Source organism: Paramormyrops kingsleyae, chromosome 8 (assembly GCF_048594095.1).
Source record: "Paramormyrops kingsleyae isolate MSU_618 chromosome 8, PKINGS_0.4, whole genome shotgun sequence".
Taxonomy (NCBI): domain Eukaryota; kingdom Metazoa; phylum Chordata; class Actinopteri; order Osteoglossiformes; family Mormyridae; genus Paramormyrops; species Paramormyrops kingsleyae.
In genome coordinates this window covers 16,957,564-16,981,761 of record NC_132804.1, presented here as the reverse complement: position 1 = coordinate 16,981,761, position 24,198 = coordinate 16,957,564, and the positions used below count along the sequence as shown (strand labels likewise).

Here is a 24,198-nt window from a genome sequence, read left to right as displayed (position 1 = left end):
CCGGGGCCACGCCCCCTATCCCCGCCCCTAGACACGCCCCGCACTTTAAATAAGTCTTTTCGGGCACCATGGTGTCTGTTTAGTAAAAGTGCGGGGTTGCCATGTGTTAGTGGGCATCTACAGCAAAGACCTTATAGGTTGGAAGTGAATTGAAGCCTCGGACTGTATGAGCCGCTCAAAGCCCCGACGGGCGTATCAGGATGCCGGGGCTGTGATGATTGTGATTCCTTGAAGGCGTCCGCAGACGGAACATGCTGTCGGAGGATGGAAGCGGACGACGTGTCGGTTAGAGAGCAGCTCTTCCACGACCGTGTTCGAGAGACCATAGTAAGTAATCGGATCTCTGAAGTTACCTTGTAAACTAACTATTCTACTTCTGGTGTAGCTCTTAACGCGTCACCTGCGCTCGGAGGGCTTTGGTGAATACCTTCCCAATCCATCCGTCCACCTTATCTAGCTGGTGCGTTGAAATGCATCGTATCGCCTTACCCTTTTGCTCATTTTATGTGTCACCATATGAAGAAATACGTATGTTACGATGTTACTTGAGGGTCACACATATATACAGTATATATATATATATATATATATATATATATATATATATATATATATATATATATATATACACACACACACACACACACACACACACACGTTACCGGAAGTTACAGTTTCACTGTTGGTGGTTCGAATAGAGTTGATCGTTGATGTATTTCATACCATGTTAGCTTGCAAAGCTATGCTAAATAAATTCGGTCTCAGGCACATGAATCTCAACTGGCATGCTGAGCAGGAATGTGGAAAGTAACTCTTTCATTTTTATGGAAATTCAGTTGCATCCCATGTCATGGTGTACAATGGACCACATCACATGATAAACAGAAAATTAAGGGACCATATAGGACAGTGACCTGCAGATAGCGTCCAGATGAAGAGTCACTTAAACATTTGAGCAGTGAGCTGTCAGGTGCCAAAAAAAGCAAGCATGCAGCATTCAGAAGAGAATAATAATAGCGTTGAGCAGATAGCCTGTTTGTTTAGGCTAAGTGACTCATGAGGGCAGAGTTTATTTGCCTTTGGTGAGATTCTGGGAGGTTCTGTCTGTAACTGCCTGAAGATCCACCTTTGACTCTTCTAGAACAGAAAGCACTCGAGGGTGGAGCCTTACTACCTAGCTCTCTTTCTGAGGGACGGCGGAGGGATCATATACTATGCCCACCTTGTTCCAAACCACCCTTTGGCTGGCAGGTTTCCAGGGGGTTGATGCCCACGTTTTTAGCCAGCTAACGACCTTAAGATCCAAACGAGGATATTGGGTGGAGCTAATCAAGTTTAGTCATGCTGGTATTCCCAAATGTTTAACTAGTGATAGGAAACAAGAATCATGAGAGAATGTCCTCTTCTCTCCTCTTCCTCAGTTTTCGAAAAGACTGGTTCATTTAACCGGTTAATCAGTGTCAAATGAAAGTACTGAAATGAAAGGCTGAAGCTCTTTTGTTTTTAACCAAAGTTTTGCTCAGATGACTGAACAGAACCTACAAAACATGCAAAAAAGGGGAATTGGTGTATCATCCAGTGCGGTTTTGTTTCTGCCACAATGCATTTCAGTTCCTCTTTATTTCCCTGCTGAGCCTGTTTCAGTTCTGCATGCATTCGCATTCCCTGACACACACAACGGTGATGCAGCAGGTGCCAATTGTCAATAAGGGCGCCGCTTCACACACCCCTGTGTTCAGATGCAGAGGAGCGTCGGCTTGTGTCATCAATACGGCGTCCAGTGGAGTAGAAGGGTGCTTCAGCTGGGACCTTCTGACAGCCTTCTGACAGCCTCCTGAGACCCAAGGAAAAAGTGTCCTTCAGTTTTAGGTTAATTATGATATTCTATGTCTTTGGAGGAAATAAGACATCTTTTTTCAAATTTATTTTTAATATCACAGCATGTCCTTTTTAGTGTACAACAGGAATAAATATGTTTCCTTACATCAGTGAAAAGATAGATGCAAAAACAAAATGTCCACTACAATGGACATAAATGAATGGGTGGGGTCTCAGGAGGTCAAAATGTAAACTGATTTTCTGAAATTGACTCTCTGCCCCAAAAATGTATATGTGTATAAAAAGCTGGATTAGAATGAAGGGATGCTGGATATGATTTGGTTATAAGGTGGGCGAAGTTTGTAGTTTTAAGTAGATCGTTTACTAAAATGAATATACCATAATATATTATGAAATCAGCATATTCATCGAGATTGGACCAGTGTGACGTGTTTCAGACTGTGAATTGGAATTACGTGTGCTCCTGACCTGAATTTTAATAGATGATCTTTTGTCTTGTATAGTCATGTAACCTTACAGGGTTAGGGGTGAATAATTTGTTAGCTGGTGGATATTTAAGTGCTACCAAAAGTTTGGTATTTTTCTTGGTGTGGGCAGCTGTGTGAAGAAGTTTAAACATTGGAGATTCGGAGTTTGGAAGAAGTCGAGTACTATGAAGTCAATAGTTATATCAGCACCAGGCAATTCGGAGACATTGTGTAATTTTGTATATGAACCCACCAATGTGGAAATGCTGTCCCCAAAACAGAGCTTAGGGTAATATTTCAGGCGTTACAATTTACATGATTAAAAATTAAATGGATGCTATCAGCGTTTTACTGACTGGTACGATTATGTCAATTTCTCAAACTTGATCAAAGAGCCAAGACTCAAATTCCCAATATAAAAATAAAAATGATGACTTTAAGTAACATTATAACCTGTCACTAGAAATTTTGGCTAAACAAACTAGTAAGTTAGGACTTGTATTGTTATGTTATTATGCAGAGAGCATAACTCCTTAGCATCCTCTTCAGTGAGAGAGCTACGTTTTACATCATGAATGTTTAAAGGCACATTAAGGGGGCATTATTGGAGGGTTTTGCACAGATGCCAGTAAGTTTGCGGAACCACAATACTGACCAATTATATTGCTCGAATGATGTGTCAGTTGAGCTCGACTCGCCACCTTTGTCGTGTGGCTCTGACATACATATCCAAGCTTTTCCTACAATTATCGGTGCTCTCTTTTTACGCTTATCATCCACCAGGTCTGCCCATCTGCGCAGAACAAGGATGTATGTCTTCCAGTGTACTTCACAAAAAAAATTCCAAATGACAGAGCAGTAAACAGAGAAGGTGCCTTTCAGTGATGTCATGAGGACGGGGGGAAAAGCCGCCGGAGTTATGAATGGATTAGCGAGACGCCCTGGGTTCCTGGTCTGTTCCACACCATCCATTGTGATCAAGTGGCGATGTGAAGGTGCCACAGGAGTCAGATATGGCCAGACAGGCAGTTAGATTTCGCCTTGCTCTCTGCTCCTCACACCGTCTCTGCATTAAGACAGACGCTCTTTTTCTGACTGGGTAGTTTCTTACTGTGTGGATTTATTCCTCAGTGCTTCACTGCTAAAGCTGAACGTGGTTTGTACCATCCAGCACCATGGTCTGAATCCCACCTTCCTTTTGCGAACAAGACTGTACCAACTGTGGCCTGCGGGGGAGTGAAAATGTGTATTCTGCCCCCAGTTATCCTTGTGCTGGACCACACTGGTGTGCAGCACCTACTTTGCCTGAGATATGACGGGACATTGTTCCTGGCACCTCGCCCGGATGGGCCGGCACTCTGCCATGTTGGCTTGGATGCAGAGAACCACTTTATTTAGGGTACTGGCTCATCCTCCCCAGTCCCTCTGTGCCCCCCTCCCTGCTTTTTTTACGTCAGGCCAAGGTTTGTGTACTTGAAACACATGCCTGAACCCTAATCCCCAGCTGAAAGCCTATCTGGAGTGAACATGATGTTCCATTTCTGCTTCCTCACTCACTCATTCACTCACTGTGCCGGGCTTCCCATGCGATGAACGAATGAGGGCTTTTAAAAAGGAGCCCCTACTTGACCTTAGTCTTAAAAGCAGCTTCACTGGATAAAGGACGAAGAAAGACATTAGTCAGTAAAACGATGATTTGTTTTAGAGGTGCTTTCTCCTTGTAGTTGGCATGGACAGAGATGGCATCAGCAGAGGAGGGATTTATGGCTGAAGTTAATTAGGCAGACACTTAGCCGTGGGGTTGTGTGCTGTGTAATCCCAGTAAGTACCCAGTATAAATCTTTGAGGTATGTATACTTATGGAATGTTGTTAGTCTGTTTGAAAGGAATCACAAAATTAAGCAGGATGGGATAAGTGAAAAGAGAATTTCCCCACGAGGATGAATAAATTGTCACTTTTCTGTTATAATTTCCGTGTCATGTGCTCATGTGCGTATCGTCTTGTGCAGTGGTACGACTGGTGTGTAGAATTCGGTCAAAGAAAATAGTTTGTGCATTAAACTGCTTACTAAAACATCTGTGGGTTACCTTCGATAACTGGGTCATGATTTCTGCTAAGAGTCATGGCTGTTGGATTTTTCAAATGTATTTTTCTGCCACTTTAATCACCCCAGAAAGAATGCCGTTCACTCCCATTATATTCGAGAGATGCCCGACTTTTCTACAGCCAATATCTCCAAAATGTGCAAAGTCACAGGGATCTAGAGTCTATCCTGGAATCTAAGGGCACAAGGCAAGGAGTAACTCAGGGTGGGGCACCAACCCATTGCAGGGCACACACATTCACACCTACCTGCAACTTGGTAGCTCAGTTTGCCTTGTTTTTGGACTGGGTGGGAGGGGGAAGCCCCAGAGGAAGCCCCACGATGACGTGGGGAAAATGCACAAATTCCACACACACAGCCAGGCCAGAGACTTGACCACTGGTCCTAGAGATGTGAGGCAGCAATTCTAATCGCTATGCCAGCATAGCTCCCCACACACACTATTTTGCTATGGTAATTCATTTTATTGCAATTATTTGTAACATAGCCACCTCTTTTTCCTCAGATCTTTGTGCTCTTCTTCATTTGTCTCTACATTCTTTCCTACCTCGTCATCACTCACTACAAGAAGAATGCAGAGTTTATGACAGGTATGTACATCTGGTCCACTGCCTTCCCCAGTCTGCTGACTTTCTATCTCTGCAGAGAAGTTTCTGTCTCGCCTTGGCACATCTGCTGAGGGTTTGTGCAAAGGTCCCAGGCTGCACCACAGCCAGACAGGGGTACCCTGATATTTACATGTATATACTTACACGTAGGTCACATGTTAATGAAGTCAGTATGAGAATTTTCAGGAAAAGCAGCATTTATAAAGCAGAAATGTTTAGTATATTCAGTTTGTTTGTTTCTGATCATGCATTAACGTGTCCATCCATTTTCCAGCCCTCTATCTAGTACTAGGTCACAGTGGGGCTGGGGGTCTGTCACACAGTAAGGTGCCAGTTAACTTGTCTGAATGTTTGGATTTCAGGGGGGTGAGGTCACTATGCCCCCCTACGTTTCCCCAGCTGGGGACTGTGCATTTTAGTGCACAGTCCCTGAAAACAGACAGAGTGTCTGTTATGTAACTCACCTTGGCCCATCGGGGGGGGGGGGATATGGGGGAATGTTCCCTGTGATAATAATACCCAGTGTTCAGTTCTATGACCCCCCCCACCTCCTTGGGGTTAACGGCACGGCAGGGGACCTCCCTAGTATCAGGATCCATGCCAGCTTCACGTTTTTGCTTAGTGCCTCGAGTTTCAGCTTCTGGGGGAACATTCTGAGCCTTGAACTTGCGGCCTGCAAAAACGTTTCTCTGAAATGTCACTGAAACACATGGTGTCCTCCATTTCTGTGTTTTCTTTCTTCTGACAGCTTGTTAAAATACCACAAAAAGGTAAAGGTTACGATGTCTGTAACACTGTATAGTCACAGCACGGTGAAACTGTTACATCACGGAAACAAAACCCACAAAATTAAGTACATGTCCTACGTACATTTTAATATTCTTTCATACATTTGGTTTATCTGTGGAAATGTTCATAATTTCACCTCTGTGAAACTGCCCCCCTGTGCAGATTGTACTGCGAAGCCCAGAGATGCATGTCCAGCTGTTGCAGGCTTGGGGGGCTTAGATGCAGTGCGGTTTGTGGGGATTTTTTTTCTCTACAGGCATGTGAGAAACTGTGCAAAAACAAAATGTCGATATTTTGTGAAGCATTGTCATCCTGGCAGAATGTTGCGTATACGTATGTGTATCGCACTGTATTGCTGCTTCTGCCTGCTACTTAAATAATGAAGGATCTTTGGCAAGAGGGGAGTTTGGGTAATAATGAGCCTGATCTCAGTGTGTGGGCACGTATCGGCTCTAATGTGGAAAGCAACCTCGATTGTAAGGTTTCCCATTCTCTGCACGCCTTCCTGATGCCTTTGTGCTTCAATATACATGCTGAGAAAAGTGGCTGCATGACACATTAACTTCTACTCTATTGGCATTTCAGATGACAGCGAAGATGCGACAGTGAACAGAATTTCGTAAGTGAATCATAAACCCGTCCTCAAATGTTACCCTTTGTATTGCCAGCGGCCAGAAGTTCTGCCAAATTGTTCTGGCATATTCCAGAATGACAGTGAGGTGGTATCCTTGACTGTATAAACAGTGCACTGAATTTCTATAGTCTGTTTGTGGCGCGGTTTCCACGGCGACCTAATCCCGGTGCAGGTGTGTCTCTGTGGTTTCCTGTCGGTCTTCCCTCCAGTCAGGTCCCCTTTACTGTTTCTAAGAGGCATGCACTGCAGGAAAATGGTCATGCAGACCTGTTTTTTTGTATTTATATCATTATAAATAACTTCATAAATAACCCTTCCTATTTGGCACTATATGCATGTTCATCCATGCAATCTGTTCTTGCTGCTGTATGCACCAGAGTTTCCCCCTGGGATCAGTAAAATCCATTAGATTAAGATAAACAGCAGGTATATGCTGAATTTACACCTCGTCCAGGCGGCCAGTAGGGGGCGCGTCATGGCGGCCTGTAGGGGGCGCGTCATGGTGGCCAGTAGGGGGCGCGGCCAGGTGGCCTGTAGGGGGCGCGTCCAGGCGGCCTGTAGGGGGCGCGTCCAGGCGGCCTGTAGGGGGCGCGTCATGGTGGCCTGTAGGGGGCGCGTCCAGGCGGCCTGTAGGGGGCGCGTCATGGTGGCCAGTAGGGGGCGCGGCCAGGCGGCCTGTAGGGGGCGCGTCCAGGCGGCCAGTAGGGGGCGCGTCATGGTGGCCAGTAGGGGGCGCGGCCAGGCGGCCTGTAGGGGGCGCGGCCAGGCGGCCTGTAGGGGGCGCGTCCAGGCGGCCAGTAGGGGGCGCGTCATGGTGGCCAGTAGGGGGCGCGGCCAGGCGGCCTGTAGGGGGCGCGTCATGGGGGCCAGTAGGGGGCGCGTCATGGCGGCCAGTAGGGGGCGCGTCATGGCGGCCAGTAGGGGGCGTGTCCAGGCGGCCAGTAGGGGGCGCGTCATGGTGGCCAGTAGGGAGCACGTCCAGGTGGCCAGTAGGGGGCGTGTCCAGGCGGCCAGTAGGGGGCTACTACTAGCTGTGCCTCCTGCTGACTGTTTATATGATGACTGCATGCTGGAGATCTCCCCAGCGGAATGGTTGTGGTGGCAAGGGCCCCAGCGAAGCTGCAATGCTGATCAACATCAGCAAGTTCTCTGGCTTCATTCCACTTGCACTACCTAGACCACGGGTCGCCAACTGCAGTCCTAGAGAGCTACCGTCCAGTAGGTTTTCTATCATACCCGGCTTCTGATGAGCCACACCTGTTCTCAGGTAAATACCAGGAGCAGGTGTGGCTCATCAAAAGCCGGGTATGACAGAAAACCTACTGTATAGTGGCTCTCCAGGACCGGAGTTGGAGACCCCTGACCTAGACGTGTTAACAGGAAAGTTCCTAAATGGCACATTTGAAAAATGGGATTTGCGTCTGTCACCGTGCCGTCTTTCTGTGACCATCCTGAGCTAAAACTGTGTAAAAGCTCTGTACACTCTAAGCACACTGAGATCCTGATTCAAGCAGGGAGCTTAAACTATACTGCACATGTCATAAGATCAGTGTCGGGGAAGTTACTCACAAAAGTAATCCATTACAGACTGAGGTGGAAATGTCCGGTCCAGAAAGTACAATTCCAGACCAAGGTTTTGTTTCAGCCATCCAGTTGAGTATAAAGAGTCACAGTCACAAAGTATTAAGCTGGCTGGTTGAAACAAAACCTTGGTCTGGATTTGTACTTTCTGGAATTTCCACCTCTGTCTCTAATGGATTACTTTTGTGCGTAACTTCCCTAACACTGGATATGATATATTGTTGTAAGACAGCTGGGTGGTAGCAACAATTTGAAGTCTTTGATTATAGGGGTCCATTTTTGTAGGAGCAATTCTACAGAAAGCATGGTAATAAAAGCCAGTGTGACCAGCTTCATGCTTTATTATCGTCGAGGTTCAATGCAGGCTCTCCTCCTGCCTCCAGGCTGTGGCTGTGCACCTTCTCCCTCTCCGTGTCAGTGGGTGCCGTCCTCCTGCTGCCCCTCTCCATCCTGTCCAATGAGGTCTTGCTGTTTGTCCCTGACAGCTACTACATACAGTGGCTCAATGGCTCCCTTGTGCATGGTAAGCTCATCTGCCCTCCCAGCAATGGTGCCACCATTTGCCCCCTGCCCCCCCCCCCCCTTACAGAAGATGGCACCCTGGGTAACTGCCCATTTTGCCAGGATCCACCACCGCCTTCCAGATCACTGCCTGCCGTTTTGCGTCACTGCTCTGTCATACAAATATCACGACTGACGTATTGCATTCTCTCGTCGTCTCTGTCAGTCTCTCTCAAGATTTTGAATACCAAGCCACACAACAGAAGGCTCAACTTGCAAATGCTTAAGATATTTGAAATATTTTAAACCTTTGACATACAGATTCTTCGATAAGGACCGATTTTTACATTTAAATTTTATCATTAGGTTTTTGTCAGGAGTAGTTCTCCATCTTGTTTATGTTATTTTCATTATGATCTGCTCCACGTTTTTTGGAGAGGTGTTTAGTTAGCTGAATGTTCAGTGAGGTTTTGCTGGCTGTTTCAGCCTCCTTTCATCTTACAGCACAGTAGGTTTCAACATTTCTTTCCTATTGTGTAAACATTCACACCCCAATAACCTGTTTCTCTCGTTCCACTGACAAACACCAAACCATAAGTTGGCTGGAATCTTCCATTATAGCCTCCTCAGGTACAGGAGGTCGACAAAATCATATTTATTCTTATTTCTTTTTTGATATACTTTTGTTTATTAACAGAAAATAATTTGCTCAGATGGCTTCTCTCTCTGGTGGAGGAACTGTGAAACTACTGCTGCCGTCTCCAGTCTACAAATCATACATATCGTGCCATTTTATGCCCCAAACCAACAACACTTCTCTTGTCTATTATGTTGTGATAGCGATGTAATATGTGGGTTTTGAAATGTAAATGTTCTTTGTGAACCTACTATTACGTTCTACAGGACTGTGGAATCTCATCTTCCTCTTCTCCAACCTCTCCCTGGTGTTCCTCCTGCCCTTCGCCTACTTCTTCACCGAGTCCGAAGGATTTGTAGGCTCCAAGAAGGTACTTTGTAAATGCCTGGAATTACAGGTTATTTTAGTCTTTCTCAAAGTCCTCTGTCATGCTGTGCTATGTAATTCAGGATATCTTTTCATAATAGCTGACTAAATACATTGGCACTGGTGACCAGTCATTCATACCAACATGTAGATTTTTGTGGTTTCATGAGCAGATATAGGTTTTAGTTGTCCAGTTGGTGAGTAGGATGGGGTCTTGGACAAAGCAGCTAAGGTGACCTTCTTGAGGCGTCTGTGAAAGTTCACACATGCTGCTGTACTGGCATTTGACCACTAAACACGGCCGAGCTGCGGCCTAACCGGGGTCCTGACCGTGACACACGCAGGGCGTGATGGGCCGTGTCTATGAGAGCGCCGTGGTGCTCCTGCTTCTCAGCCTGCTGGTCCTGGGTATGCTGTGGCTGGCGTCTGCTCTCACCCACCACGACGTGGCCAGGGAGAGCCTCAATGGTGAGCGTCAGTCCTCTCTATCCTCAGCACGTAGAGTCCTTTAAATCTCCCCACTGTTGACCCTCTGGTTAGCCTGGCTGTGTTACTAGCTGCCTGCTTTCTCCCTGTGCAGCGAACTTTCTGGTCAGAATAACGATTCTACAGGGCTCTCAAGTGTCACGCATTGAGAGTGACAGTCACTCTTTTCAGTCTTTTGTCACGCACTCCCGCCACACATTGTATTTCTCATGCGGAAAAATAATTTGTAGGCTAATATGCCGCAGAGCCCAATTTTTCCCCAGACCGCGGCACAGTAGCGCCTCACTATAAAACAAGCGTGTCTCCGCTGGAGTCTAATGGTGCGTTCGTTTTTCTCTCGGAACTCGGAAATTCTGAGTTGAGTGACATTATGGTGCGTTCGATTATTTCTCTCCAAGTCGGAACTCGGATGAAAACGTCACGAAACGTCAAGAAAAACGTCGCTTCCCGTCGGAAACACGCCTCTTTTATGAACTCCGACAAGATTTGCCCCAAGATTCTTACCAGCCAATCAAAAAAAAAGAAAGGGCCTACACAATAGCCAATCAGAAAATAGTACTATTGTATCTGGGTAAAATACAACACAACAACCAATGAAAAGGCATCCTGTGGAATGTCACTCTTGCCTGTCTTCAAAACTTGACAGCCCTGGATTCTAGTAACTGCCAAATACAGTGCGTGCGTGTGTGTAATATAACGTAGTTATGACGCCTTTGTCCCTGTTCGATTGTTTCTCTCACAGACCTGTGGGAACGCTACCTGCCCTACCTGTACTCCTGCATATCCCTGTTCGGAGTCCTGCTGCTGTTGCGTGAGTACATTCGCACTGCCTCTCCATTTCATCCTCATTGTAGCCATTCTGATTCTGTAGCAGCCTCTGGTGTCCACAGCCACCCTTAAGCCGTAATGTTTTCACGAGGGTGTGCACCGCTCTGTCCTTCCCGCAGAGGTGAGCGCTCGTGTCCACTAGGTGCTGGAAGAGCGCAGGAGACGCTTATTCAAAGACTGGGCCCAATCCGTCATGATGAAACGAGCAGTTCTGCTGTATAGTGTAGTGGATGGATCAGAGTTTAGCTTTAAATTTAAAAATAGTCATTTATGTATGTGCAAAAGTCCCCCTTTTCAGATGATTTTTTTTCCCACAGCATAGTGCCCAGGTCACATTAATGGCACTGTTACATTTTCACTTCATTGTAATTAACATGGCTTCTTGATGGTTAGCATTGCTGTGTATGAAGTTGGCTAGTGATGGTTGAGCTGCCGCTTGTCTCTCTGCATCGCCTGCAGTATGCACGCCCTTCGGGCTGTCCCGGGTCTTCATCGTCACAGAGAGCGTCCTGGTGAAGCCCCGGGTGAGTGCCGGCGCGAGCTGCAGTGGGTCTGTCTGACACTCCTGTCGCACCGACATTCTCAGAGAACAAGTCCTGTTCACTGCCCCCCTTCCAGCTGCTGGAGAACATTGACGAGACTGCAAGCTGCGTGGCGTTTGAGGAAGCCTGTCTTTCCAAGAAGCTGGCAGGTTAGTGGTCTGGTGTCCAAGAAGAGAAAGAGATGAACCCTGGGTTTGAGCCAGCTGTCTGTTAGGAGCCACTGTCTTGTTTCCATCAGGCAAATCTTCTTGCTGGATCAGCGTCAACCTGGATATCCTCAAGAATCAGTTTCTCTCCATACAAGCCAGGCGGGTGTCTCTAGGTAAGACAGACCATTCAGGGGCTCCACAGAAGGGCTGTGGAAGCCCTTGATAAAAGCCTGGAGTGAATGTGCCGTCATCTTTTTCCCTGTTTTTGCTCAGAGCTGAAGAGGAATGCATCTCCCTGGCAGCGGAACGTGGGCTACCCACTGACCTTGCTGCTCCTGCTGGGACTGACGGTGAGGCTGGCTGATCCCCCCAGGCAGCTTGACATGACATCAGAGGAAGCTTCCGTAGATGTTTGTATGACTAGGCAGCTGATCAGGGGCATGTGATCAAGTGTGTCTGGTAACTAACAGTCCACTTGTATAAAACGGGTTACTCGATTTATGAAGTAAATATGCTCATGAGATGTACCTCTACAGATCGGTGCTTTTCGAAGCAGTCCTCAGGGACATGGTGCAAATTTATGCAAGTTTATGCTCTCTCCCGGTTCCTTGGAATTTGTGAGGGAGCAATAACATGGACCGTCTAGGGGTCCTCGAGGACTGGTGTGCAAAACACTGCTATCGATGACACGGTTCAACCTTGGTTGGTGCAAAAGCAGGAAGACGGAAACGGACACGAGCTTTAGTGTCGGTCCTCCATCACCCTGCACCCTCTCTCCCTCAGGTACTCTGTGTTCTGATAGTTAGCTTCCATGTGCTGGAGCTGCTTTTCGACGATACTGCCATGCCCCGAGGAATGGAGGTGAGGAACAACCCGCCACCTTCTCTGTGGACGCGTCTGGGTTACCTGTGGGAGGAAACTGCCCCTCATTAATACCTTTGCCCCTTCCCTTCTCCACCAGGACCCCCTCTTAGGAGCGGCCTCGTTCTCCATGTTTGGCTCGTTCGGTGCCGCTGTGCAGGTCATCCTTATCCTGTATCCTTTCTCACTTGCGTCAGCCCCTCACATAGGGGACCTTGGCCGTTACTGTAGTACTGGGTGGGACGATATATGGCTCTGTGGGTTGGAGCCCTGTGCCAGTGACCTTGAACAAGGCCCTAACCCCAGTCGCTCATCTGCCAGATGTAGCTCAGTGTGCTCTGCAGTCCTGCAGTCACTGCGCTGCAGTGTCTCTTCCTTATCGAGGCTTTTCAGATACCTGATGGCATCGTCGGTGGTAGGCTTCTACAGCCTGCCCCTCTTCACCAGCCTGCTGCCCCGTGTTCAAGACACCACCCTGACGCAGGCATGTCGGGGAGCCCCCACCCCCCCACCCCCCTACATTTGTGCATCAGTCAGCCAATTTCTACAGCACCTGTGGTCCAACTGAATGCTAACCTCTCTCTGTCCTCAGATCATTGGGAACTGCGTGTCCTTGCTTATGCTCAGCTCCGCTTTGCCGGTCTTCTCCCGCACCCTGGGTAAGCCGGTGCAGCAGTTCAGTGAAAAACCAGCATTCGCTCCAGTGCTGTACTGGTGTACACTACCAGTCAAAAGTTTTTGCAGACACTGAGATTCCAACATTTGCATGTTACTCACTTAACATGTACTAAAAATAGACTCAGTATTCTTTGCTGACAAATTTACTGTGTTCACCATTTGAGTACCTTTATTAGCAGGAAAATGCCATATCAAGACAGCTTAGAATTTAACTATGGCATCATCGCACAACCAGTTACTAGGATGTCAGACATGCACCGTTACATACTCTGTCCGTGTTATAAAGGAAACTTGTTTTATTTGACTTGTATTTTCTTTTTGAAATTTGTTCACTCAACTTTACAATGCTTAACAAGAATAAAAAAAATCTGCAGTTCATGAAATAAATGGAAAAGTGATAAAAACCAGTAGCTGCAAAAACTTTTGACTGGTAGTGTATATAGGGGTTAGGTAATGAATTTGGTATATGCTGGTCTATTGCTATTCTGCAGTGAATGATGTGTTTGAGAATGGTACAGTAGCTTGGATATTAATGCCTAGTCCATATTGTCACTATCCAATAAATTCGGGGTATGGTCACTTTTTGGCAGTTGTGACGTTTTACTACAGTTGGAATGCGCTCTGTCTACTGATAGCATTTGACATCTAATTGACCAATGAAAAGATTTTTTGTGAAGTGTCTAGTATTTATTTTGTACCACTTAACATTTATATTTATGATGGGCATTTGTATGGATTATTTCATATTTCAAATTTTAAAAATGTTTTTAGCTAGCTAGCTAGCTAATATTGTTGTTTATCAAAGATCATTTAAAACATTAAACCATTCATTGACGGCTGTGTAAAGATAGGTTTCTGTTTGTGGTGCTAAGGGTGTCTCATTGCATTGTTTTAGGTTTATTTTGTAGAGCAGTTTCTGAGAAAAAGATTGTTTTTCATGTTCCTGAAATAATGGACGCTTGGAGATTCATGTTTTTCACAGGACAGTCATGATGTTAAATGTTCTGAAATAATTTGAGCCAGTGAGGATGGGTGGAAGGATTTAACACTCTGGTCTTCCCATGTCAGGAATCACGCATTTTGACCTGCCAGGGGACTTCGGACGGTATGATTGGCTGGGCAACTTCTACATCATCTTCTTGTACAACATGCTGTTCGCAGGGCTGACGTCAGCCTGCCTCATGAGGTCCATCACGCGGGCTATGCAGCGGGAACTCATCTGCGCTGTGGGTGAGCATCGTTTCATGGGCACAGAGTTGTCAGTACACTTCATCGTTAAGGGAGCAGGGTTGTGTTACGTTAGACCGCAATAGCTGGCCCTGGGGTGGGAAACATACTATCATAATACAGGAGCTCATAAAGTAAACATTTTCATTCAATTATGTCATATGTTCTGGTGCTGCTCCTTCCCCCCACTTTGATTTCCTGAGTCTCCCTACGATGCACCTCCTCTTACCACTTCTTAACCCCTGTTTCTCTTCTTCTCAGGGCTACACAGGCTACCTTTGACAATGTCTCGTCCTAAAGTCCCCTTCAAGATACTGACTCATGGACTTTCAAAAATCCAGTGACACGTCACTGACCTTCACACCCATGTCTCACTGCACGCCTTTCACTTTCTGGACTTTGTTTGTTTTTTTTTACCTCCCATTGACAACATCCATCTAACTTGGACAGCGTCTCTTAGGCAGAATGAACGTTAATCATTCTGCCACCACAGCTGTAACAATTATGGAGCTCATCAAGCAGTGACGTTAAACCAGACTTATGAGATGGAGGAGCAGATGGACAGTGCAGACCTAGGACAGGGACCAAGTATATCTGCTTCCTCACATCACAACGGATTATTTGAAAGATGGATGGAATCAAAGGAAACTATTGTACAATATTGAATATTTAGTGTAGTGAAGCTTGTTTGATCAGTGGTACACTTAATGCATTGTAACAATACTTTTGTCGTTCGGTATATTAGGGATTACCCAATATATATTATATTATTGTTACCCAAAGTTCCTTCCTCTCTGAATGGATTCTTTTGACCTTGGTAAGAAGCCAGTGTTGCACCACCTCCATCAGTTTTCCATGGCCTTTCCAGACCAGGGCTTCCCCCATCCTTTCATCACCTGGATACAATTTGATGTCATTGCCATTTTTGGTGTTTAAAATGTGTGCTAATTTTACTCTTGTAGGAATCATTTCAGGCTTCTTTCTGCTGCTGTGCCTGTTGAATAACTCAGACCTGAAGCGTCTTAGGGTTCATCCTGTCTAGTACTTTGGTCTTTCTCTATAAACTTGTGAGTGTTTATCAAAATATTTCAATTATCCTCGTCTGTAATGTGCAGTGTTATAATGCTGGGATGTGTACCATGCTCTTAAACCACTGTTAGAAACCTCACATTTTGAAATTTCCAATCTTCTGTGACCATTTATTCTGTGGTATTCTTATGCGCCTCAGTAGCGGGGCACTAAAATGCTGTAAAACCAGATCGGTACAAGGCAGCTTGGCTTTCCCGGGTCTGTCCTATGCACACGTTTTATGCACTTTGGGTGTTTGAAATTTGTTTGCGCAATGAAATTTGACTTTTGTATTAACTGTGAAAAAGAGATCCTAATTAGCTTTTTGACTGCTGTGATGAGGGGGGAAATGCTAGTTTAGTGTAAACAAAAAACTGGAATCTGTGAAGGGAAAAAATATAATGCCATAATATCCAAAAGCCATTTTGCAAAGTAACTAAAATTCTCATTATTGGAACAGCAGTAAAAAAAATGTAATAACAGGTATAAAATTGTCATCCTTTTGTTTATATTTGTACAGTGTTAGCTTTGCTTTTAAACTGTGAATAAAATATGAAAATTGTGTACCTTTATTTAATAAAAACGTATTTTTTTCAAAACTTCCCGATGTCTGATCCTTCTCTGGTTTTTTTTTATTAATACGTGAACCGAAACCGTCGTTCTTCTTTCTGTCTACTGCCATCTCTCTGCAGCAGCAGGACCGCACGTTAATTACGAAATCTTTCCTTTTAATCACACGTAAGATGTGACGTTTATGGTCACATGAACAGGGTAAGATGGCGCTCTTCATTCCGGACTCGTTAACATGTTAGCCTTGTGCGTCTGCACTTTTACGACGGCGTTCCTTCCTCTAAGCAGTTTACGGCAGTACGACTCTATAGTGCCATCGTCGTTTGGAACTGGCCGTTTCACTTTTTTTTGGTTTTCTTGGTTTGATCGCGTTTGAAAGCGCTAACCGAGGTTACGAACAAATCCCGAGGCGGATAGTGATATTTACGAGTGACAGTGTAGACTTTTATTGACGGCGCGGAGCCACCGGGGGGAAACGATCTTCGGCGGCTTTGAGAGAGAAAAAAAGTTTGTTGTTGTCACGTGACACGAGACGAATGTGGCGATAAAACTTTTTCTTTTCAAAAATTTAAGCCTTACATTTTGTTTTATTAAATATTTATTTGAGCTGATAGACTTTTAAAGCCATGCCTCAGCCCAAGTACCGAAAGATTGCCGTGTTGGGGTACAGATCTGTGGGTGAGTAGAAGCCCGCCTATTGTTAGGTTGTTCAGCGGGGTTAACTAGTTGGCTTACGCCTGGTTGGCTAATATCCCCCCTGGGAAATCAAAATCTCGATTTAGGCTACTCTGTGATTAGTTCGTTAAGTCCACGTACCGGTCCGAATACGTTTCATGCGTGGTTGATACAAGATTACCGTCAACTAAAATGAGCAAACTGAAATGAAAATATGTATTATTTGAAATGGAAAACGAGATTGAATTCACAAAACGAAACTTCTAGGTTTTTTTTTTTAACAAACTGCAAAGTACTACTTTAGTTTAGTGTTATAAGGCATGGTAATATTCGTGTCTAGTCCAGTAGGGAACATTGTCTATATATTTTGTGATCAGTGTGTGTGTGTATATATATATATATATATATATATATATATATATATATATATATATATACACACACACTGTATAAGTACATACATACACACGTACTTATGTATGTACCGCACAGATGTTTATGCAGAGCGGAAATGGAGCCGTGTCATTGAACGCAACAGTGTGCCACAGTCACGGATAAAGTTAAAACACGATGCAAAGCTAAAGTAATTTAAAAATAAGTCTGAAACATAAAACTGCAATAAAACCCACATACACGTTAAAACCAAACCGAAAATAAAAACCGGAATAACTATGGGTTGTACAATTGTACAGTACTTATTGTATTGCAACCCACCACAGACAACTTAGGTTTACATAAACTGTTTTTTGATGACCTTCTAGAGAGGAAAAAGTCAACCCAGCAGCTTAAGTCTTGAACTTGTGTGACCAAGCTACATGTGTTTTGTTACCAATGTGTCAGACTTCCATTGCAGGCAAATCATCGCTTACAATCCAGTTTGTGGAGGGACAGTTCGTAGACTCTTATGACCCCACCATTGAAAACAGTAGGTATCTTCAGCGGCATCTAGTTACAGAAACACAATCCATCAATGTGTTTTTTGGCCAGTAAATACCTTGAGAATCACAGTAACAGTGTGTGTGTGTGCCTAGGGAAGGGAGTAAATCAAAAAAGACTTATTTGTGTACAAAATGTAGTCTGTTTGGATTGTGGCTATATCTATGAATCTTTATTGCAGTGGTAGCTTACATGTGTATTTACCTCACTTTTAGATCTCCTTTCCCTATTGTGACATTATATCTTCCTGTTTCTTTGTCACTAGCTTTTAATAAAATGGTTTCTGTGAACGGACAGGACTTCAGCTTGCAGCTGGTGGATACTGCAGGACAGGTATACAAGTTCTGTTATGGAAGATGCAAAGTGACATTTCTGCTCACTGTTACTGTATTTTAGATGTGATATTTCTTTTAGCTCCTGGTCTGTATAAATGCATTGTTTTGCCTTTGGTTGTTATCCTTTTGTCAGTTGATACAAGGTGATTCACATTTTCTTAAATTTTAAATTTCTAAATTTGTCTTTGTAGGGAAGGTTAAATTAATTGGTGTCCATTCAGTGTAGCACAAAGGTGAAAATGACTTGTGTTGAATAAAAACATTCCTTGTAACATTTTTCTAGAATGTGTATGCATCTTTTTATCCTTTTGTTGTTGGAGCATTCCGTATTTTATGACCATTTTAAATCTTAAAATTAGGAAAAAGTGGAGACTCTCCGTTGTATCTGCTGAATTTATTTTTCGGTACCCTTATTTAATGCCAAAGAAGCATTTCCAGACATTTATGACAGCAAAAGCAATCCCATAGGATATGAGACGCATATATTTGCAGCAATGGGACTGAAACACGTATCATCAGACTTAAGTGTAGATTTCAGTGTGAATTGCATTGCTGTGAAAGTCTATCTGCTCATGTCTGAACACAGAGGCAGCTACATCCATATCATGCTGATAATGGAATGATTCTGGCACAGCAGATGTTACAGTACAGTTTTTATTATATAATCTGTCAGTTGTGAATAAATATCTAGGGAGTTCAAATAACTCTTCAGTTAACTGGTAATTCTGGAAGTAATACTGAGATTCTAAGAGTAATATGTATCAGCAGCAATTTTGACTAAATTTACAAGGCTTGTTAACTCCTGAAAATGTTATATGTTTGTGATAAATAGATGCAGGACTGGTTTGTTTTGTGGAGGTATCTTGGTCTGGTGTTGCCTTTAAAGGCGGTTGCCCTGTTGTCTCTTTACAGGATGAGTACTCAATTTTCCCCCAGTCACACTCAATGGACATCCATGGCTATGTGTTAGTGTACTCAGTCACCTCTATGAAGAGGTGAGTCCCTGTCATTGTCTTTGCATTGATTTGTGCGCTTTGTGGTGTGTGATTTGTCTTTCAGGTCTGACATCTGACAGCGAGTAACAATAGCAGTACAAATTTCATCTGAGGCCAGATGGCAGTTTCCCATGTTTACGCCTGTGTCCATGTTACCATTGTTACAAAATGTGCGTGCAGTCATGCATAGTCGTCCTGTTCTCTCTGCAGTTTTGAGGTGGTTCAGATCCTCCATGACAAGCTACTGGACATGGTTGGAAAAATCCAGTAGGTTTTACAAGTCAAGTCTTATTAACACTTTGTACAACATTTATATGATCAGACTGGTGATTAAATGCTATTTTTTTCAGGGTGCCAACTGTTCTTGTTGGGAACAAGAAGGATCTTCACATGGAAAGGTGAGATGTTACTTAAAACTGAGTCAAGAAACTTAACCATATCTGTAGGCACAGGGTAGAGAATTACTGCAGGCTACGGGGGATCTTCATTGGACGCTGGGCCTCGCACATCACGTTGGGCATGTCGCTCCTCCTCAGGGTGATCAAGCCAGAGGAAGGGAAAAAGCTGGCGGACTCTTGGGGGGCCGCGTTCATGGAGTCTTCAGCCAAGGAGAATCAGGTATATGGGCATTCCCAGGTGCTCTGGGGGTTTAGTATGGAATAAGCTGTACCTCAGTGAGCCTCAGGGGTGGGTCAGTTAGCTCTTAGATAGAAATGGCATGGGAAGCATTGACTTCAGAAACACGGCTTTAATTGGGCAACACTTATATGTCACGTTAAATATATTAATGTTTTATTAGTAGAATTTTAAGGTTATTTTTGAGTGATTCTTGGTAACGGTTTTTAATTAGCCTCATCGTGCTTACTCTGTTGCATTTGAACCACAAGGAAACAGTCAAAACTTTCAAACATTCTTGCAATTCATTGCTGCCACAAGTCTAACAATGTAAATTATCAATACAACAAAACAGACAAGAACATGGGGAAGTGGGCTGATGAGATTCATTAATGCGAATGAAGGTGAACATCCAGCTTGTGTTCTGTGACAGACGGCTGTGGAGGTATTCAAAAGGATTATTCTGGAGATGGAGAAGGCTGATGGGAATGCGCCTTCGGAGGAGAAAAAGTGTGCTGTGATGTAGATGCCCAGCAGGACACCAGTGGGCCCATCGGCAGACCCCCGGGGACACGCCAACACCCACTTCCTTGCCCGCCAAACAGTTGAGCGGGATTATGGATGTACCATCTGCTGTCTCAAACTGCAAGAGCTAGAGCGCCATCTAGAGGCTGGGCAGGATCTCACCAGTCCTGGCACCAGGTTGTTTACTTGGTTACTTGTACCCGATTTTGAAAACTCCTGAGAGTCTGTATAATGTTACTGTAGTGGATTTGTGATAAAAACCATCTTGGTTCTACTAAACAAAATGAAACAGACTAAACTGGTTTTTTAAAAAGGTTCGGCTTAAACCTCAGGAACAAGGACAGATTTTTTTATTTTCATAAATGAGCTCATTTAGTCTTTTATCACATAATGAATTACTCTCTCATGCTGAAGGATATCACAATCAGTTAGCTTTCCCCTAGTAAGGTTCCATGCAATGAGCAGGTCAGATCATTTACATAATCTGTGGCAGCAACATGGCAGGTCCGGGCAATTGTCAGTGGTCCAACCATACCTGTGGTTTGTTTTTGACCAGTGTCTTGGTTGCACTGATGAAACACTTTAAGAATGCAACAGTATGACAGAGAGCACAAGGTTCAGTATTAGAATCACTTGCACACTGGTTACCAGTATAAACTGACCATAACTTAACCAGTATATGTACTACTTGCTTTCAGCAGATGACATGGTTGACACATACCATTTCAGCTTCTCTGGACTGTAGAGTACATTAATTGTACAAATAAGATATATCCCAATAACTGTCTTTTAAATGAACCTGTTTGTGTAATTTTCTTTCCAGTATAATGTTACTATTTCATTTAGCAGAAGTAAATATTAAAAGGGTTCATTTTACGTTGTGACCGGCATCAGCAGCAAACTTTTTGTAGAACAGTTTGGAGATTTACTTGCTCTTCTTTGGAAAACCAGTACTTGTATATTGAATATGTGTGTATATAATTACACTGCAATTCAGACAGTTATGGTTTACAGTTTGAGGATTACAAAATGGTATATTGAGAGAATCTACTTGATGTCTTTGGTCCTCCCCCACACTGCTCATGCGCAGAATTGGCACGGCCTTACCCTGTGTGTTTTGCCTCAGGCTGAGGTGCTCAGAGTATTTATTAGTTTGCCGTGTGTCAGAGTGGGTATCGGTTTTGCTGGAAGCTGGTGCCTAACCTGGTGATGCTGTATCCTGTGCCTTATCCTGCCTGCCCCCACTCCCCCCTCCTCCCCCCAAATAAAGGTGCTCTCTTGGTTTTCCTCTCTGGTGACTTGAACCTGGGATCTGCTGGTGTTGCGCATCTGAATGCCGATGCCTGCATGTTTGGAGTTGATACCAACATCTTGCTGTAAACAGTATGTATATATGAATAAATCCTTCTGCTCCTTTAAGCCTCCCATGTTTTCAAGTGTATTTTTTTGATCTCATGTTTGAAAATTGTCTCTGCTAGGCAAAAATAAGCCATAGACTTACAAAGTTAGTGTTGGGGCTTCTGGGATATAATTAAGCAGCGGGATCAGAAGAATATATGAAGAAAATGATTCAAGGCTCCACTGAAAGGTGTACTACTAATTCTGTCGCTGAGAGCGAAATGCGTGAAACCATGAATACATTAAGTAAAAGGCGATATATTTCACAAGCAATCAACAGGAATGAGTCAGGGACTCGATGTGTCAGGATCTTATTGTTGAAAGAGCCGGCAGCATAGTTAGATTTAAAGGTTTAGTTTTACCCTTAAGAGAATCTAAAATTACTGAATGCAACTGCCTAATACATGTTATTATAGAAATTCACTTAGGACCATTAAATTTATCAACAGTTTTGGTCTCAATTTTTTGCCCACTGCTTTTACTGGTGAGAGTCACAGTGGCTGTCGGTCTGGCCCATCCCTGGACAGTTCCAAGCCAGCTGGGAAACATATTCCCCCTGGGGAGTCCTGGAAGGAGTCCCTTGGGAACGTCCAGGTGGTATCTTTATAAGATGGTCGTATCACCTCGGCTGACTCCCCTCGATCCACTGCGAGGTCCCCCCAGGTCTCCGAACTCCTCATCCAAACATGAAGAGTAGAGAAGAGAGCCAACCTGCGAAGAAACCTCATTTCCGCCACATGTGACCGTGTTGTTGTTTTTTGTCCCAAAGGGTTAAATATACTATTGTCATCGCCATGTGGACACAATGTGACCCAGTTGATCAGACAAGCGAGGTGGCGGGGTTTCTTAGTAGCGTAACATTTGTATTAGGTTCATAAACACCTCTGTCAAAGCCAGCTAGGTAACATGTTTGTGAGAAATAATATGAAAAGGGTCTTTTATCGCTTGGTTTCATAAACTGTTAAGGGTTGTATTTTACGCATCACAATAAATCTTTAATCTAACCCACTTCGCGTCTCTCATTTAGGGTAATTAAGCGTGTATTTTCTGCGTATAACGTCGGCATATTTCAAATTCAATAGATAATTATACAAACACATGAATAAATATTAAGATGTTATACCTTACAATCAAAATGATAAGTTAATAAACAAGTTCGCATTTAATCGATATAGAAGTCATAGCCCAGTACTTTGAGAGGAATTCTAGATATTCTAAAATGTGTGTATGAGAAACACGGAGTGTCTGTATATAGGTTATTGGAAATGGCTCGGCCAAAACATGAGTGCCTCCGGCTTGGCTCACCGACCCCTACGTTGTGCTCGGTTTCCGTGCAGAGCTGGTCCGCCTTCGTACAGACTCCTACGGGATTAAAGCCACGTCGAATAACACACCGATCCCGCATAGAATATAATATCTTTTCGGCAATTCCCTCACACACGTCTTTCACCAGCTCTAACAATCACTTGCTTCCGAATAATATATCAGTCAGGACCGAACAGATCTGCAAACTGCCCCTAATACGACAACGGTCGCTTGTAGTTACACTTATGCACCTGGCCAAGAATATATTTATAGCGTGTCGACATGTGGTGTGTGAAAACAAGTGGCGCCAAGCGAGTTGAGATATCCATTCAGGACTTTCAACCCTTCCTCCATTTCCCATCCAGAAACACCGCCCCCTTCCCCAGTGTGGCGATGCAGCCCAGTGCACGCCCCCATGTGGCGGGGCAGAGAGCAACGGCAGCATTTGCAATTCGCCACTGGATGCCGATAATATTCCGATTCCATGGCTGTAGTTTGTATGTGGGGAGGGGGATTGGCTCTGCAGCGAAAGGAGTATTTTTAGAATGGGAATCGCACTGGGTGTACGGAAAAACACGAAGCGCGAATGAAGTTGGATGTAAAACCCAAAGTATACTCCTCATATCTGGGCGCTCAATACAACGAGAGAGGACGCAATTTTCGTGCGGATTGAAAATAATATGTGGGAGCTCCTTGCATTTGTGTGGTTAGCTAGCGACGTAGCTAGCTAGCCAGCCGGCTACTGCAACTCGGACGCGGCGGCGTCGTCTGCGACGCATCGGAGCAGAGATTTGCGCCTGAAGTCCGGCCCGAATCGACACCAAGAGCCGCTGGAAGCATTATTCTGCCGGGCGGGCCTGCCCACCAGATAGCAGTTCTGACATGTAACCTTTGCTAGCCGGTGAGCTAGAAGAGCGCTTCTCCCCCGGGGTCTCGCACTTTAACAGATGGAAGCTGTAAGCCGGTTATTTCGGAAGGACTGTTCGGATGCGGCTGCCTAGAAGGACCCGAGTGCGGTAGAACCACACTAATTAAAAAGGTGAGTTGCCTTATAATTCGACAGCTCACTTAAGTAAACAAGTGTAGTCTTAGTATCTACAACGTATCATATAATTGTTTAAACTGGTTAGGTAAGTAGTTGGCTGTTAAGTCTTTTTGTTTTTGAAAGGCGATGGCTATGGACTGCGGGTAGCCTTCGGTTAAACTGCGCACGAGCGGCGAATACGTGGAAACCGGGCGCGCGCTGTCGCTGACCGTCACCCGCGCGGCGGCTCCCGGTCACCTAAGCCGCCGCGCGACCGGGACGACAGGCTAACCGGCTAGCCAGCTAGCTGGATGCCAACTTAGTGGTTGCGATCAACTTCTGATTTCTTTTTCCCTCCCCTCCCCCCCGTTCCCACCAGTTCTGGTCGAAGGCAGGCGACATCGGCTGCCTGGTGTCCTTGGTTAGCTGGCTTCAGCTCGAAGCGACTGGCTAC

General features: G+C 44.6%; 3 protein-coding genes across 3 annotated transcripts in view; all 3 read left to right on the top strand.

Annotated features, from left to right (window-relative positions):
* Window positions 1–45: 45 nt before the first annotated feature.
* Window positions 46–15,965, top strand: LOC111853875 (limb region 1 homolog-like protein). The gene is made up of 17 exons (XM_023831272.2): window positions 46–327; window positions 4,917–5,001; window positions 6,394–6,427; window positions 8,407–8,546; window positions 9,428–9,531; window positions 9,872–9,995; window positions 10,756–10,824; window positions 11,301–11,365; window positions 11,460–11,532; window positions 11,622–11,705; window positions 11,806–11,882; window positions 12,316–12,393; window positions 12,494–12,567; window positions 12,787–12,877; window positions 12,986–13,052; window positions 14,140–14,301; window positions 14,560–15,965. Exons 1-17 carry the CDS (start codon window positions 265–267, stop codon window positions 14,640–14,642), a joined length of 1,473 nt encoding a protein of 490 aa, XP_023687040.2. The 5' UTR covers window positions 46–264; the 3' UTR covers window positions 14,643–15,965.
* A 203-nt stretch (window positions 15,966–16,168) lies between these two features.
* On the top strand, window positions 16,169–21,441 carry rhebl1 (Ras homolog, mTORC1 binding like 1). The gene is made up of 8 exons (XM_023832217.2): window positions 16,169–16,614; window positions 17,465–17,536; window positions 17,813–17,880; window positions 18,795–18,877; window positions 19,088–19,144; window positions 19,228–19,275; window positions 19,414–19,495; window positions 19,926–21,441. The coding sequence occupies exons 1-8, from the start codon at window positions 16,563–16,565 to the stop codon at window positions 20,016–20,018; spliced, it is 555 nt and encodes a 184-aa protein (XP_023687985.1). The 5' UTR covers window positions 16,169–16,562; the 3' UTR covers window positions 20,019–21,441.
* Window positions 21,442–23,136: 1,695 nt separating this feature from the next.
* The window catches only part of LOC111854313 (histone-lysine N-methyltransferase 2D-like), a 33,211-nt gene continuing 32,149 nt past the window's right edge, over window positions 23,137–24,198 (top strand). Inside the window, exon 1 of the mRNA XM_023832177.2 lies at window positions 23,137–23,759. The gene's annotated coding sequence lies outside the window, so the exon portion shown is untranslated. The remainder of the gene's footprint in view (window positions 23,760–24,198) is intronic.

Bases quoted from the DNA above. Each gene is read 5' to 3' on its own strand.
- LOC111853875 (XM_023831272.2), top strand. From the start codon at position 265: ATGGAAGCGGACGACGTGTCGGTTAGAGAGCAGCTCTTCCACGACCGT. The intron at 11,533-11,621 runs GTTAGTGGTCTG...TGTTTCCATCAG, and splicing joins TCTTTCCAAGAAGCTGGCAG to GCAAATCTTCTTGCTGGATC. The intron at 12,568-12,786 runs GTATCCTTTCTC...GAGGCTTTTCAG, and splicing joins GTGCAGGTCATCCTTATCCT to ATACCTGATGGCATCGTCGG.
- rhebl1 (XM_023832217.2), top strand. From the start codon at position 16,563: ATGCCTCAGCCCAAGTACCGAAAGATTGCCGTGTTGGGGTACAGATCT. The intron at 17,881-18,794 runs GTATACAAGTTC...GTCTCTTTACAG, and splicing joins TGGTGGATACTGCAGGACAG to GATGAGTACTCAATTTTCCC. The intron at 19,145-19,227 runs GTAGGTTTTACA...TATTTTTTTCAG, and splicing joins GACATGGTTGGAAAAATCCA to GGTGCCAACTGTTCTTGTTG.